The sequence below is a fragment of the Podarcis bocagei genome, assembly GCF_964188305.1.
Source record: "Podarcis bocagei genome assembly, chromosome: 12".
Taxonomy (NCBI): Eukaryota; Metazoa; Chordata; class Lepidosauria; order Squamata; family Lacertidae; genus Podarcis; species Podarcis bocagei.
In genome coordinates this window covers 58,692,754-58,707,368 of record NC_138137.1, presented here as the reverse complement: position 1 = coordinate 58,707,368, position 14,615 = coordinate 58,692,754, and the positions used below count along the sequence as shown (strand labels likewise).

Here is a 14,615-nt window from a genome sequence, read left to right as displayed (position 1 = left end):
TTTATGCGCCCCCTCGCCCAGCTTGTCCGGAGTTTTGGGCTGGGTTGCCATCAGTATGCCGATGACACCCAACTCTATCTGTTGATGGATGGCCATCCTGACTCGGCCCCAGATACACTGACCAGATGTCTGGAAGCTGTGGCTGGATGGTTACGTGGGAGCCGGTTGAAGTTAAACCCTTCGAAGACAGAGGTCCTCTGGCTGGGACGGAGCGATATGGGATTGAGGGGGCAACTCCCGTCTCTTGTGGGGGTGCAATTAGTGCCAGCATCGTCCGTGAAGAGTTTGGGTGTAATCTTCGATACCTCCCTCTCTATGGAGGCACAGATTACAGCTATAACAAAGGCGGCATTTTTTCATCTCCGCCAAGCTAAGCAGTTGGCTCCTTATCTCTCTCGCCCTGACCTAGCCACTGTGATCCATGCGACGGTCACCTCCAGACTGGATTATTGTAACTCGCTCTACGTGGGGCTGCCCTTGAGACTGACCCAGAAACTCCAGCGGGTGCAGAATGCCGCGGCGAGACTCCTTACGGGGTCTTCGCTGCGAGATCATATCCATCTGGTGCTGTACCAGCTGCACTGGCTCCCGGTGGAGTACAGGATCAGGTTTAAGGTGCTGGTTTTAACCTTTAAAGCCCTATACGGCCTAGGACCCTTGTACCTACGGGACCGCCTCTCCTGGTATGTCCCACAGAGAAATTTACGGTCTGCAAATAAAAACACCCTAAAGATCCCAGGCCTCAGAGAGGTTAGGCTGGCCTCAACTAGAGCCAGGGCCTTCTCGGCCGCGGCTCCAATCTGGTGGAACGCTCTGTCACAAGAGACTAGGGCCCTGCAGGACCTGACATCCTTCCGCAGGGCCTGCAAGACAGAGCTGTTCCACCAGGCCTTTTGTCAGGGCGCAGCCTGACCCCCTCCTCTGGCAATCTGCACAAAATTTTGCTTGATGGTTGCCATTAATTTGATTTTAATTTGATTTAATTAATTTTATAATGAATGTTTTAGAATGTTGAACTATTTTGATTGTTGTTGGCCGCCCTGAGCCCGGCTTCGGCTGGGGAGGGCAGGATATAAATAAAATTTATAATTATTATTATTAGTAGTAGTAGTGATGTATAGAAGTGAGAGCTGGACCATAAAGAAGGCTGATCGCCGAAGAATGGATGCATTTGAATTCTGGTGCTGGAGGAGACTCTTGATAGTCCCATGGACTGCCAGAAGATCAAACCTCTCCATTCTTAAGGAGATCAGCCCTGAGTGCTCACTGGAAGGACAGAGAAGACTCCTTGGAAAAGACCCTGATGTTGGGAAAGATGGAGGGCACAAGGAGAAGTTAACGAGAGAGGACGAGATGGTGGGACAGTGTTCTCAAAGCTACCAGCATGAGTTTGACCAAACTGTGGGAGGCAGTGGAAGACAGGAGTGTCTGGTCCAGGGGGTCACAAAGAGTCAGACACGACTAAATGACTAAACAACAACAATCCTAAAAGAATATATTGTTGCATGCATCCCAATCTCTGAGCAGCAAGAGAGACTTCAGGGGTTCCAGCCGATGCCCCAATTGTTTCCTTTGAATAAAGGCCAATGGAGACTGTGGCATCTTTCGGATACATGGTTTTATTTGCACATACAGCAATACCTTGGTTCTCAAATGCCTTGGTACTCAAACAACTTGGAACCCAAACACTGCAAACCCAAAGTGTGTGTTCCAGTTTGTGAAGGCTTTTTTGGAAGCCGAACATGCTCCATTTTGAGTGTTACGCTTTCAATTTGAGTGCCACACTTTCGTTTTGAGTGTTATGCTGAGGTCTGTCTGTTTTTGCTATGTATTTTGCGTTTTTGTTTTTGCAGCTTTTGTTTTTTGTTTTTGTGACTGTGTGGAACCCAGTTCAGCTACTGATTGATTGATTGATTGATTGATTGTGTGGCTGCAGTACATTGTTTATTGTTTTCATTTTATGGCTCAATGGTCTCATTAGATAGTAAAATTCATGTGAAATTGCTGTTTTCGGGGTTGTTTGTAAAAGTCTGGAACGAAATAATCCACTTTGCGTTACTTTCTATGGGAAAGCGCGCCTTGATTTTGGAACGCTTTGGTTTTGGAACGGACTTCCGGAACAGATTAAGTTTGAGAACCAAGGTACCACTGTATTTAGAACGTAATGTAGAAGGGCTCGCAGTGTTGACACTCTAAACAGGCATTGCTTTCCCATTAGGCTTTCATGTGAGTGGTGGTCATGGCTCTGGAATCAGCACACATAGCAAAACTCTGCATGTCTTTTGAAGCTTCCTGATTCAACCCAGATCAAAAGCAAAAGACTAGCCCCAGGCCTATTCTATCAACAGGTGAGGGCTTTAGGGAATGCCTAGCCCTGCTGAAAGGGTCATGCCCACCAGTTGTCAATGCCATGTCAATGAAGGGTGCTTCAAACCAGCTAAGGCCATTAACTTAACATACAGACTGGTCTGACCAGTTCAGAGATGCGTAACTACAAAGCTCCCATCTCACAGATACCAAATCGCAAGTTTGATTGGGACCCCATGACCAACATCCAAATCGACCACTCAATCCAGAAACAATAGGATCATGCAGAAGGACTCAAGTCTAAATTGTGAGACAGTGGCCTATCACATGAAATACAGTTCTGAACTTGGTTTGTACTTTCTGTATTTAAGAAGATTGATGTATTTCTTATTTTAAAAAAATCTAAGCAGATTACATAAAGTGGTACAAAGCACTCATTAAACACAGTGATGAAACAGACTTTAACAACAGTATACATAATAAAATTACCAAAATATAGATAGGAAAAACTTGTTGCTGTTTTTTAAATTAAATCTTTATTGGTTTAAAATACAAAGATACAAACATACAATGAAGGTAAGTATTTCAGAGTTAAATACAAAAAGAAAAGAAAGGGGAAAGGAAAAATTTGAAACAAAGACAAAAAAATGATAAAAAGAAGGAAAAAAAGACCAAAGATTTACACGACCTTATATCTATAGGAAAAACTAGTTTTTAAAAAACAACAACACATGTACAAAATAAAATTATATGTTGTTCTGACCTAATTTAACAAAGACAGGCGTCTCCTCCCAGGTCTGTGCTTTCCTGACATAACTACTACTTACCATTAAATTGTATTTTAACTTGGCAGAACGTTCTCTAATATTTCTTGCAAGCAACATTCCTGAGAATTAAGTCACTACTATTCGCCAGCCTGTGGGCATTCCAAACTAAAGAATAATTTATTCCCCAAGCAACTCAGCATTTTTTCAAGCAGAAGAGCTGAATGTGCAGCCCCTATTAATTATGCAAAAATGCACACCTTTTTTTTCTTACCTTTCCTCTTTCTCTTACAGTGATGGGTATTTTGAAAAAATTGTTCCTGAATAGCAGTTGCTGGAGTGGAAGAGGGCTGAAGTGCTTGCTCACCTGCTTGACCGCTGGAGGAAAGAATGCCTAACTAGACAGGACTTCAGTCTGATCCAAGGCAGCTGTTCTTACATTGCAAGACTGGCATCATGGAACCAGCAGACAGTGAGGCTGGCAAGCTCTGGTTAGCGCATGGCATGGCTTCATGGCACTTCTTCATGGCAAACAGTACGTTTCCAAGCACAGTTCAAAGTGTTGGTATTGACCTTTAAAGCCTTTAACGGCCTCCGCCCAGGATACCTGAAGGAGCATATCTACCCCCACCGTTCTGCCCGGATGATGAGGTCCAGTGCCGAGGGCCTTCTGGCGGTTCCCTCATTGCGAGAAGCAAAGCTACAGGGAACCAGGCAGAGGGCCTTCTCGGTGGTGGCGCCCGCCCTGTGGAACGCCCTCCCATCAGATGTCAAAGAGATAAACAACTACAGTCATACCTCGGGTTGAATGTGCTTCGGGATGAGCGCGTTCGAGTTGCGCTCCACGGCAACCCAGAAGTGGATCAGGGGAACACTGTGGACATAGTTTACCTTGATTTCAATAAGTTCCTCATAATATTTTTACAGAGACGCTGGTTAAAAAGTGGGCTGGACAAGGTAAATGGCAAAGGTAAAAGCCCTAAATGGCCTCAGTCCAGTATATCTGGAGCGTCTCCACCCCCATTGTTGAGCCCGGACACTGAGGTCCAGCTCCTAGGGCCTTCTGGCGGTTCCCTCCCTGCGAGAAGTGAGGTTACAGGGAACCAGGCAGAGGGCCTTCTTCGTAGTGGCACCCGCCCCGTGGAACGCCCTCCCACCAGATGTCAAAGAGAACAACAATTACCAGACTTTCAGAAGACATATGAAAGCAGCCCTGTTCAGGGAAGCTTTTAATGTTTGATGTATTACTGTATTTTAATATTTGGTTGGAAGTCGCCCAGAGAGGCTGGGGAAACCCAGCCAGATGGGCAGGGTACAAATAAATTATTATTATTATTATTATTATTATTATTATTATTATTATTATTATCTTGCTCATTCTTCGTGAACACCAGAAAAGCCTGCTAGATTAGGCCAGTGGTCCATCTACTCCAGCATCCTGAACTCACCAGTGGCCAATCAGCTGCCCCTGGGAAACCTGCAAGTATAAGCCTTGTGGTTTCCAGCAACTGGGATTTAGCAGCTAATAAAAGTTTGGGGGCTCTTTTGTTCGGGGCTTCCATCTTGTTCCTTTTTTTTATAATAATATTTATTAAGGTTTCGCAAACAATGAAAAATTCCAAAATTTAAACATAAGAAAAACTACTAAGATATAAAAATACAAAAACAAAACACATGAAAAATACACAATAAACAACAGTTAACAGAAGAAGAGAAAAAGAAAGAATAAGAACAGAAAGAAAAAGCAAAGGCAAAACAGAAAATAGATTAGTATTATCAAATCTTATACTTCATTCACTAGTTTCTTGACCTCCTCACACCTCCCATTTTGTATTCCAGTTCAGATATTAAATTCAGCAAATCCTTACCCTCTAACATTTATCCTCGCTCAAGATATTAACCTATTATAAATATCAATTTTCCAATTATCAATCCCTATTTACATTTTCTTAGAAATATTTTTACCAATACCACTTATTCTCCATCAGACATCGTTTTAACATTCCTTAATTTTACAGTGCTTCTGCAAGTAGTCCTTAAATTTCTTCCAGTCCATCTTGTTCCACCTGGTGGCAGGTGGGAGTCCTGTCATGACAGTCTTCAATAAAGACCAAGCCTACTGGCTGCTGTTTTGCTCTGGCATTCCTGGCTGGTGCCCTTGTTTTTTTGTCCAAGGGAGCCCTCAGATTTCTCCGTTAACAGTTGCTTCTCCCGAAATGGACTCTGCGAATCTCTTCTTTGGGAGGTGGGTGTCGTGCAGGTGGCTGGAGGGAGCTGGATGCGAAGGAGGCAGGTCCCAGCCTGTAGCCTTATGAGGCTTTGCCCTCGGGTGGGAAAAACATTGCGCCCGGGAAAGGGAAGTGGGAGTCAACAGACACTCAAGGAATAGTTTCAGAGAAAAAGCTTTATTTCTACCATCCATGAACTGGTAGAAGGAGCAAGTGTGATAGGTCACAAAAAGCATGCACGGGTTCACAGTCATGTACGCAGAGCATATATACCCCTTCCAGTTCCCTCCCCCTTTCTCCTCCTTCCAGAGTCCTGCCCATGAGTTCCTCTGAGCATGAACAGAAAGCTGTCTTGGGACTATTGTGGACTCTTGGCGCCCTTCCCAGGAAAGGGGAATGAAAGCCAAGGGGTCGAGGAGGCCTGGTGGTTCGGCATGTCCAAAGATGTTGCAACTAGAATGAGATAAAATAAAAAAATTCCTTCCAGATGGGCGGGGTATAAATAATAAATTATTATTATTATTATTATTATTATTATTCCAGTAGCACCTTAAAGACCAACTAAGTTCAGAGAAGCGGACACGGAGTAATGGATCCAAACTACAAGAAAGAAGATTCCACCTAAACATTAGGAAGAACTTCCTGACAGTAAGAGCTGTTTGACAGTGGAATTTGCTGCCAAGGAGTGTGGTGGAGTCTCCTACTTTGGAGGTCTTTAAGCAGAGGCTTGACAACCATATGTCAGGAGTGCTCTGATGGTGTTTCCTGCTTGGCAGGGGGTTGGACTCGATGGCCCTTGTGGTCTCTTCCAACTCTATGATTCTATGATTCTAAGTGTGCATGCACACGAAAGCTCATACCAAGAACTAACTTAGTTGGTCTTTAAGGTGCTACTGGAAGGAATTTTTTTATTTTGACTATGGCAGACCAACACGGCTACCTATCTGTAACTAGAATGAGATAAGATTCAGTTCTCAGGCCTGAGTATTCTTGGCAATGACAGAGCCTATTCATTAGCCTTTAAAAGTAACATTTTGCCTATGCACAGCATCTTGTGAGGAACAGTTTTGAGGCCTGGGGTGATTTCACAGACAGGATTTGGGTATCCTGTCCCTTCAAGCCCTTTGGGTCGCAACAAGGGCCTGCTGTGCTGGCACCGCCTCACACTCCCAATCGCTACCTCCACACCCAGCCGAGAGCAAAGACCATCTCTGGTCGAGTTAAAGTTACACATGGTCTTCCCATTACATAGGAACTGGTGATCTGCTTCATCTTCAGGGTCCAGACGGAGATTCCCAGGGGGGCAGGTGGACTCCATGGCACCTTCCTTGGCACCCACCAAGGCCCCCTGACCTTCCCCCTTTTTAAAGCTTTCCCTTAAACTTGTTAGTTTTTGCAGTGCTCCAAAACCATTAGTTTTTGGAGCTGAGGTGTTATTGTTAATTATCCCCCCCCCCCTATTTTACTCCACACCTTGATTTCCCATATAATAAACTTCATGGCACAAAAAATTGGTTTCCAAAAAGACCTTTATTTTTAAAAACAATTAGAAAGGCATTTATTCATTTAGAAAACTGAAGCTGGCTGGCTTAAGTCCTGTGGTTGGGCAACTGTCCCTGGAAAATAGGAGCACTTGGAGGGTTTGCTTTCACTGGGGGGGGGGGTCATTTTACATTACATTCCCTCTGAATTCACACCCCATATCTCCAGCCACCAATAAGTGGTAGGGGTAACAAAAACAGTTGTGATTTCTTTTGATTTTCTTGGCAGCTACGTAGGCAAGATGAGCCTAAGAGCCCAGAGGGCGCAAATGTTGGCAACTTGTTTCTGTGTCTCCGGATGGCCCTGTCTGGCCCCAAACTACCAGGGTCCCCCCCCCCTGAAACTGCCTCTTTCCCCTCATTCACCATGTCCGCTTGTGACATCACAGGAAGTTGGGGCACCTCAGCAGTTATTAAAAATGAGGTGACCCCTGCTATTGTGAGGCCAGGGAGGGCTGTGCAGATGTTTCCCCAGCTGTGGCCATTGGCTACCAACTCCCTGTGATGTCACAAGGGGATGCAGCCCCCTCTTCCTGTGACATCACTACCAGGGAGGGGTATCCTATGATCCTAGAGATTTCCCATATAATAAAAATATGACACAATACAAAGCTTTCTTTTCAGAAAAAGTTTATTTAGGAAAAAAATGAGAAAGCCATTTATTTAGAAAACAGGAGCTGTCTGGCTTAAATCCTGCAGTTCTCTTCATGACTTTCACGGCTGGTCTCGGGGGAAACCTCGCCGGCTCCTGAAAGGCAAAAGCAAACCGTTGATGGGATGGCGACTATCCGACAGCGTCCACCCAGACCCCTTGCCTTCTCCTTGCTCCACAGCATCGCAAAGCCAGACGATTGCCTCCTTCTGCTTGCCAGCCTGCCGCCACCATCTGGTCTTGGGGAAAACCTCGCTGGCATTGGATGTCCCTGAAAGGCAAAGGCAAACACGTTGATGGGATGGCGACTATCACAGCGTCCACCCAGACTCTTCCACAGGCTTTGGTCTGACAACTTCATCCCTGACTGGCCTGCCCCGTCAAGGCAGGTTGCAGAGGTGGAGGGCCACCAGTTTGAAGCGGTAGATCCACATGGGACTACACTGGTTTCCCTGCTTTCCACCTCTAGGGCTGTGCCGGGTAGTTTCCCTCCTCGCTTTGGCCGTCGACGTAAGGTCAAGAGCTCTACGAATGTCAGCAAGCTGACAGTCTCAAAAGGTAGGTCTGTTGACCTTAGGTTGAGGGCCAAAGACAAAGGTGAATGTCACCAGATAGCGTTCACAAATGGATCGGCCAGCTTCACAGGCTCTTGGCCTGCACTGACATCCCCAAATGTGAACCTGGCTTCTCCAAGGCGCCACCACTAGAAGCCGATGGGCAACTCTCCCTCACCACAGAATTCGCCAAGGGACACTCACCCGCCGCCAAAGGGGCAGCTTCCCTCCTCGGTTTGTCCGCCTGTTAATAAACAAACTAGGCTTCCAAACCCGCTTGCATCCCCTCGGCCAGTCTTGTAGCCTTGCGGCATCAACCAGGCACTGAATGCAAACCTTCCGGCAATCCGTCCACCACCAACAGCCGCGCCAGGTCCATTGCCAGACCTCCCCCTGCTTCAGACCTGAATTTCATCCACCTTCAAGTGCGATCCCACCAGCAAGTAAACCTCAACTTGCCTCCTCCTTGCTCCACAGCATCCCAGCGCCGGGCGATCGCCTCCTTCCTCCGGCCAGCTTGCCCCACGGGGCAGGAGACCACCCGAGCTGAGTGCCTCCACTGAGGCAACTGCCTCGGCCTTTGACTTGGCCAGCATTTATACCCTCTCAGCTGCCCAATGTTTTTGTGGCCTCACAATGGCAGCATCTGGGGAGGCATCCCCATCACCCCTCAGACCTCACAATGAGGGACGCAGCTCGGCAGCCATTGGCTCCTTGGCTTTTGACCAAGGAGCTATATAACACCCCCCCTCCCCAATTTGTGCCAGTATCTGTGAAGGCCACACCGGAAACCCAGCGGGGCAGGAGGGGGGCATTTTTAAGCCCAGTGGTTGCTCTTCCCTCCACACAACAATAATAATAAACAAACAAATAATAAACAAACTAGGCTTCCAAACCCGTTTGCATCCCCTCGGCCAGTCTTGTAGCCTTGCGGCATCAACCAGGCACTGAATGCAAACCTTCCAGCAATCCGTCCACCACCAACAGCCACACCAGGTCCATTGCCAGACCTCAGCTCTCCACTTTCAAAGGATGCCCACATCAGTCTTAGATGGAAGAGACAGGAAAGTTCCAAGTCAGTTGAGATTCTTTATTTGTGGGGTCAGTGAAGCAGAAGATCTTTTCCATTGCATACTCCATGGTCAGCTCTAGCAAAACCCCAGAGAGATTTTTGGAAAAGATGTTGGCACCGCTAAAGGGACAGAACCCAGAAGTGAAAATAGGTTGGCTATTACCTGACTGAGATGCTTGTCACATATAAAACAGCCTTCTTGGAATTCATTAATTTGAGTTATTGTAAATAGTTGCTTGTTTCTGGGTCTTCCTTAATAGGATTTATTGGATTGGCTGCTTCTGGAACTGGTTCTTTAATGGCTTTTAGTCAAATACAATAAATAATTGATTGATGAAAAGGTGCTTTTTTCCTGAGATGATAACTTTCTCCCTGCCTGTCACTGCTTGAAAAGATTTCTGTGCATAGATGAGACTCACTTTCATTGTTCTGTTCATTTGTTCGTTTGACCAGTGTTGTGTGGAGGGAAGCGCAATCACTGGGCTTAAAAATGTCCCCCTCCTGCCCCACTGGGTTTCCGGTGTGGCCTTGACAGATACTGGCACAAATTGGGGAGCGGGGTGTTATATATCTCCTTGGTCAAAAGCCAAGGAGCCAATGGCTGCTGAGCTGCGCCCCTCATTGTGAGGTCTGAGGGGTGATGGGGATGCCTCCCCAGATGCTGCCATTGTGAGGCCACAAAAACATTGGGCAGCTGAGAGGGTATAAATGCTGGCCAAGTCAAAGGCCGAGGCAGTTGCCTCAGTGGAGGCACTCAGCTCGGGTGGTCTCCTGCCCCGTGGGGCAAGCTGGCCGGAGGAAGGAGGCGATCGCCCGGCGCTGGGATGCTGTGGAGCAAGGAGGAGGCAAGTTGAGGTTTACTTGCTGGTGGGATCGCACTTGAAGGTGGATGAAATTCAGGTCTGAAGCAGGGGGAGGTCTGGCAATGGACCTGGCGCGGCTGTTGGTGGTGGACGGATTGCCGGAAGGTTTGCATTCAGTGCCTGGTTGATGCCGCAAGGCTACAAGACTGGCCGAGGGGATGCAAGCGGGTTTGGAAGCCTAGTTTGTTTATTAACAGGCGGACAAACCGAGGAGGGAAGCTGCCCCTTTGGCAGCGGGTGAGTGTCCCTTGGCGAATTCTGTGGTGAGGGAGAGTTGCCCATCGGCTTCTAGTGGTGGCGCCTTGGAGAAGCCAGGTTCACATTTGGGGATGTCAGTGCAGGCCGAGAGCCCGTGAAGCTGGCCGATCCATTTGTGAACGCTATCTGGTGACATTCACCTTTGTCTTTGGCCCTCAACCTAAGGTCAACAGACCTACCTTTTGAGACTGTCAGCTTGCTGACATTCGTAGAGCTCTTGACCTTACGTCGACGGCCAAAGCGAGGAGGGAAACTACCCGGCACAGCCCTAGAGGTGGAAAGCAGGGAAACCAGTGTAGTCCCATGTGGATCTACCGCTTCAAACTGGTGGCCCTCCACTTCTGCAACCTGCCTTGACGGGGCAGGCCAGTCAGGGATGAAGTTGTCAGACCAAAGCCTGTGGAAGAGTCTGGGTGGACGCTGTGATAGTCGCCATCCCATCAACGTGTTTGCCTTTGCCTTTCAGGGACATCCAATGCCAGCGAGGTTTTCCCCAAGACCAAGGTTTTCCCCAAGCTAGCAAGCGGAAGGAGGCGATTGCCTTGCGTTGGGATGCTGTGGAGCAAGGAGAAGGCAAGTTCCAGTTGACTTGCTAGTGGGATCGCTACCTGAAGGCGGCCGATATTCAGCTCTGAAGCTGGCTTACGTCTGGCGATGGACCTGGCCAGGCTGTTGGTGGTGGATGGATGCCAGAAGAGCTTGCATTCAGGCTAGCGGATGCCGCGAGGCTAAGCCTGCCAAAATGGGTGCAAACTGTGGTTTGGAAGCCTAGTTTGTTTATTAACAGGCAGCCAAACCGAGGAGGGAAGCTGCCGCTAGGGCAGCGGGTGAATGCCCCTAGGCGGAAACCAGTTGTGATTTGCATTTGCATTTAAATGATGTCAGTGGATGCCCTACAGCTCGTGGAGGCGTCTAGGTGAAGCCAGTGTTCACAAATAGACGCCAAGGGAGGCCGCAAGGCTGATGAAGCTGGCTGCTATCTGTGAACGAAAACTGGTTTTCCTTCATCTCCGGGAGCCTGCCCATTGTGCAGGCCTGCCAGGGGTGAAGTTGCTGGGCGGAAGCCAGGGGAGTCTGGGTTGACGCTGTTGGATGGTGGCCACCCCACTCATCTGCCTTTGCCTTTGCCTTTCAGGAATGGCCGGAGCCAGCGAGGTTTCCCCCGAGACCAGCCGTGAAAGTCATGAAGAGAACCGCAGGACTTAAGCCAGACAGCTCCTGTTTTCTAAATAAGCGGCTTTCTAATTTTTTCTCAAAATAAACACTTTCTGAAAAGAAATCCGTTTTGCGCCATGTTTTTATTGTATGGGAAATCTCTAGGATCATAGGGTACCCCTCCTTGGTAGTGATGTCGAAGGGGGGGTTGCACCCCCTTGTGACATCACAGGGAGTTGGTAGCCAATGGCCACGGCTGGGGAAACATCTGCACAGACCTCCCAGGTCTCACAATGGGGGGGGGGTCACCTCATTTTTAATAACTGCTGAGGTGCCCCCCCCATTGTGAGGCCAACAAGGGCTGTGCAGATGTTTCCCCAGCTGTGACCGTTGGCTATGGACTCCCTGTGATGTCATAGACATCTACCAACTTCCTATGATATCATAAATGGAAATGGCAAATGGGAAAGAGGCAGTTTCTGGAGGGGTGTGTGGGAGAGCAGCCCTGGTAGTTTGGGGGCAGGCAGGGCCATCCGGGGACACAGAAACGAGTTGCCAACATTTGCGCCCTCTGGGCTCTTGGGCTCATCTTGCCTTCGCAGCTGCCAAGAAAATAAAAAATCACAACTGCTTTTGTCACCCCAACACTTATTGGTGGCTGGAGATATGGGGTGTGAATTCAGAGGGAATGTAATGTAAAAGGACCCCCCAGTGAAAGCAAACCCCCCAAGTGCTCCTATTTCCCAGGGACAGTTGCCCAACCACAGGACTTAAGCCAACCAGCTTCAGTTTTCTAAATGAATAAATGCCTTTCTAACGGTTGTTTTTTTAAATAAAGGTCTTTTTGAAAACCAATATTTTGTGCCATGAAGTTCATTATATGGGAAATCAAAGTCTGGAGTAAAATAAAGGGGGGGAAATAATAACACCCCCGCTCCAAAAACTACTGGAAGAAGCAAAGATCACTAGTGGCGAAGCAATGATTCTTCAACATCAACTTCGTTGGACTGGACATGTTGCGCAGATGCCTGATGATCATCTTCCAAAGCAACTATTCTGAACTTAAAAATGGAAAGCGTAATACTGGTGGTCAACAAAAGAGGTTTAAAGACTGTCTCAAGGCAAGTCTTTAAAAATGTAGTATAAACACTGAAAACTGGGAAACACTGGCCTTAAAGAGCTCCAGTTGGAGAACAGCCTTTCCCAAAGGTGTCATGGGCTTTGAAGACGCTTGAACTCAGGACGCGAGGGGGAAATATGCTAAGAGGAAGGCATGCTTGGCAAATCCACACCATGATCAGCTCCAGCCTGGAAACCAATGTCCCCACTGTGGAAGGACGTGTGGATCCAGAATTGGCCTCCACAGTCACTTACGGACTCATTGTTAAAACCGTGTTTATGGAAGACAATCTTACTCGGTTATGAGGAATTGCCAAAGAAGAAGATGAAGGGCGCTATAGAAATTTAATTAATAATAATAGTAGAAATTTAATAATAATAAATAAAATACATATATCAGAAGCAAAATTCACATGTCTCTTTCTACACAATGCACCAGCAACATAGCTGTCAACCTTCCCTTTTTTCGTGGAAAATTCCCTTATTCCAGCGCTGCTTCCCGCTGCTATCCCGGATTGTTAGATATCCTGTAGACTGTCCCCGGAGACAGGTGAGGCTACTGATCCCTTATTTTCCAGGCTGCTGATCCCTTATTTTCAAATCTGAAAGTTGACAGCTATGACCAGCAACCTGGGGGTTTGCTTATTCATTTTACTACCCCTTTCCTGACCAGTCTGCAAGCTGATAAATGAGGAAAGCGATGGGATGTTCTTACCAGCTCAGAAGAATGCACTTAGAAATAATAATAAAAACCTGCCTTGCCCTGTCTCTTGTTTCGAGATTAAGATACCCAACCTTTCCGCTTGCAGGGCAGCAGCTGAAGAAGGAGCAAAAGAGTTTTCTTGTGTGTGTGTTTCTTTGTGGCTGATTAGCTGCTTTCCCTGTGCAAAGGTCAGAGGGGGCAGGGTTTCTGTTGAGTCAGGTGATTAGCTGTGGGAGGAGCTTATCAGATTTAGGGGAGCTAGTCTCAAACGTTTGTTGCGGGAGACCTAGGTTTTTTTGGGGGGGGTATTTGTCCTGTCTTCACGCTTTTTAAGATGGAGGACTGCTGTAGCCACCCCCAACGACACGTTCTCAAGATGGAGGGTGAGGGAACAGCTGCAGTCGCCTGCGGTTCCTGCACAATGTTTGCCATCTTGCCAAAGGTTGCAGGCAGCTGTACCTGCGCAATTGTATGTTGATTGCCCTCTTAGAAGACAAAGTCCAGCAACTGGAGGAACGTGTAGCTACGCTCCAAAGAATTAGAGAGCTGGAGCTCTTCTTGGAAGCAACAGAGCACACCGTCTCCACCAAGGAGGAGACAGGGGACTCCCCTGAGAAGGAGGCTAGTTCACCAACACAGGAGCCAGATATATGGAGAAAAGTGACTCAAAGAAGTAGGAGGCCCAGGGTTCGCTCTGGTTGTTTAGAAATACACAATCGCTTTGAAGTCCTCTCCCCTAGCATGGAAGACGAAGAACAGACTCCATTTGAAGATCTCTCCCTCATTACAGTCGATCATATGTCAGGAGTGCTCTGATGGTGTTTCCTGCTTGGCAGGGGGTTGGACTCGATGGCCCTTGTGGTCTCTTCCAACTCTATGTTTCTATGATTCTATGATTCTAGGTATATGAAGACGAGCAGCAAAGTCAGTCCTCAGGGAATGTGCAGGCGACCTTGGAACGGACAGCTCACGGAAGAACCCCGACCAAACCTAAGAGGAGGCGTGTAGTGGTGATAGGGGATTCCCTACTGAAGGGAAAAGAAGCAGTGATCTGTGGGCCTGACAAGATATCTCAGGAGGTGTGCTGTCTCCCCGGGGCTAAGATCCAAGATGTAACTGAACGACTGCAAGGAATCATAAAACCCACTGACAAATACCCCTTCCTCTTGGTTCATGTGGGAACTAATGACACTGCAAGCAATAGCCTCCAGAAGATCAAAAGAGACTACGAGGCTCTGGGCAGGAAATTGAAGCAATTAAAGGCACAAATTGTCATCTCATCTGTCCTCCCAGTTGAATGATGTGGCCCAGGGAGAGAGAGGAAAATAGTGGAAGTGAACAGCTGGCTTCGCAAATGGTGTAAACAGGAACGGTTTGGATTCTTAGATCACGGACTGCA

The 14,615-nt window shown here is 47.5% G+C and overlaps 1 protein-coding gene and 1 long non-coding RNA gene across 4 annotated transcripts in view; one reads left to right on the top strand and one right to left on the bottom strand.

Annotated features, from left to right (window-relative positions):
* Positions 1-7,453: 7,453 nt before the first annotated feature.
* Positions 7,454-14,615, bottom strand: part of LOC308569721 (uncharacterized protein) — a 198,718-nt gene continuing 191,556 nt past the window's right edge. For all 3 annotated transcript variants that reach the window (XR_014000762.1, XR_014000763.1, XM_081163977.1), the window contains exon 3: positions 7,454-7,763. Coding sequence is in view for 1 of the 3 variants with exons in the window: in XM_081163977.1 (XP_081020103.1) it covers positions 7,555-7,763 (209 nt within the window). In the remaining 2 variants the exon portion in view is untranslated. The remainder of the gene's footprint in view (positions 7,764-14,615) is intronic.
* LOC308569903 lies at positions 8,927-11,518 on the top strand. The gene is made up of 2 exons (XR_014000922.1): positions 8,927-10,812; positions 11,375-11,518. It is a non-coding gene; the product is annotated as an uncharacterized lncRNA (long non-coding RNA).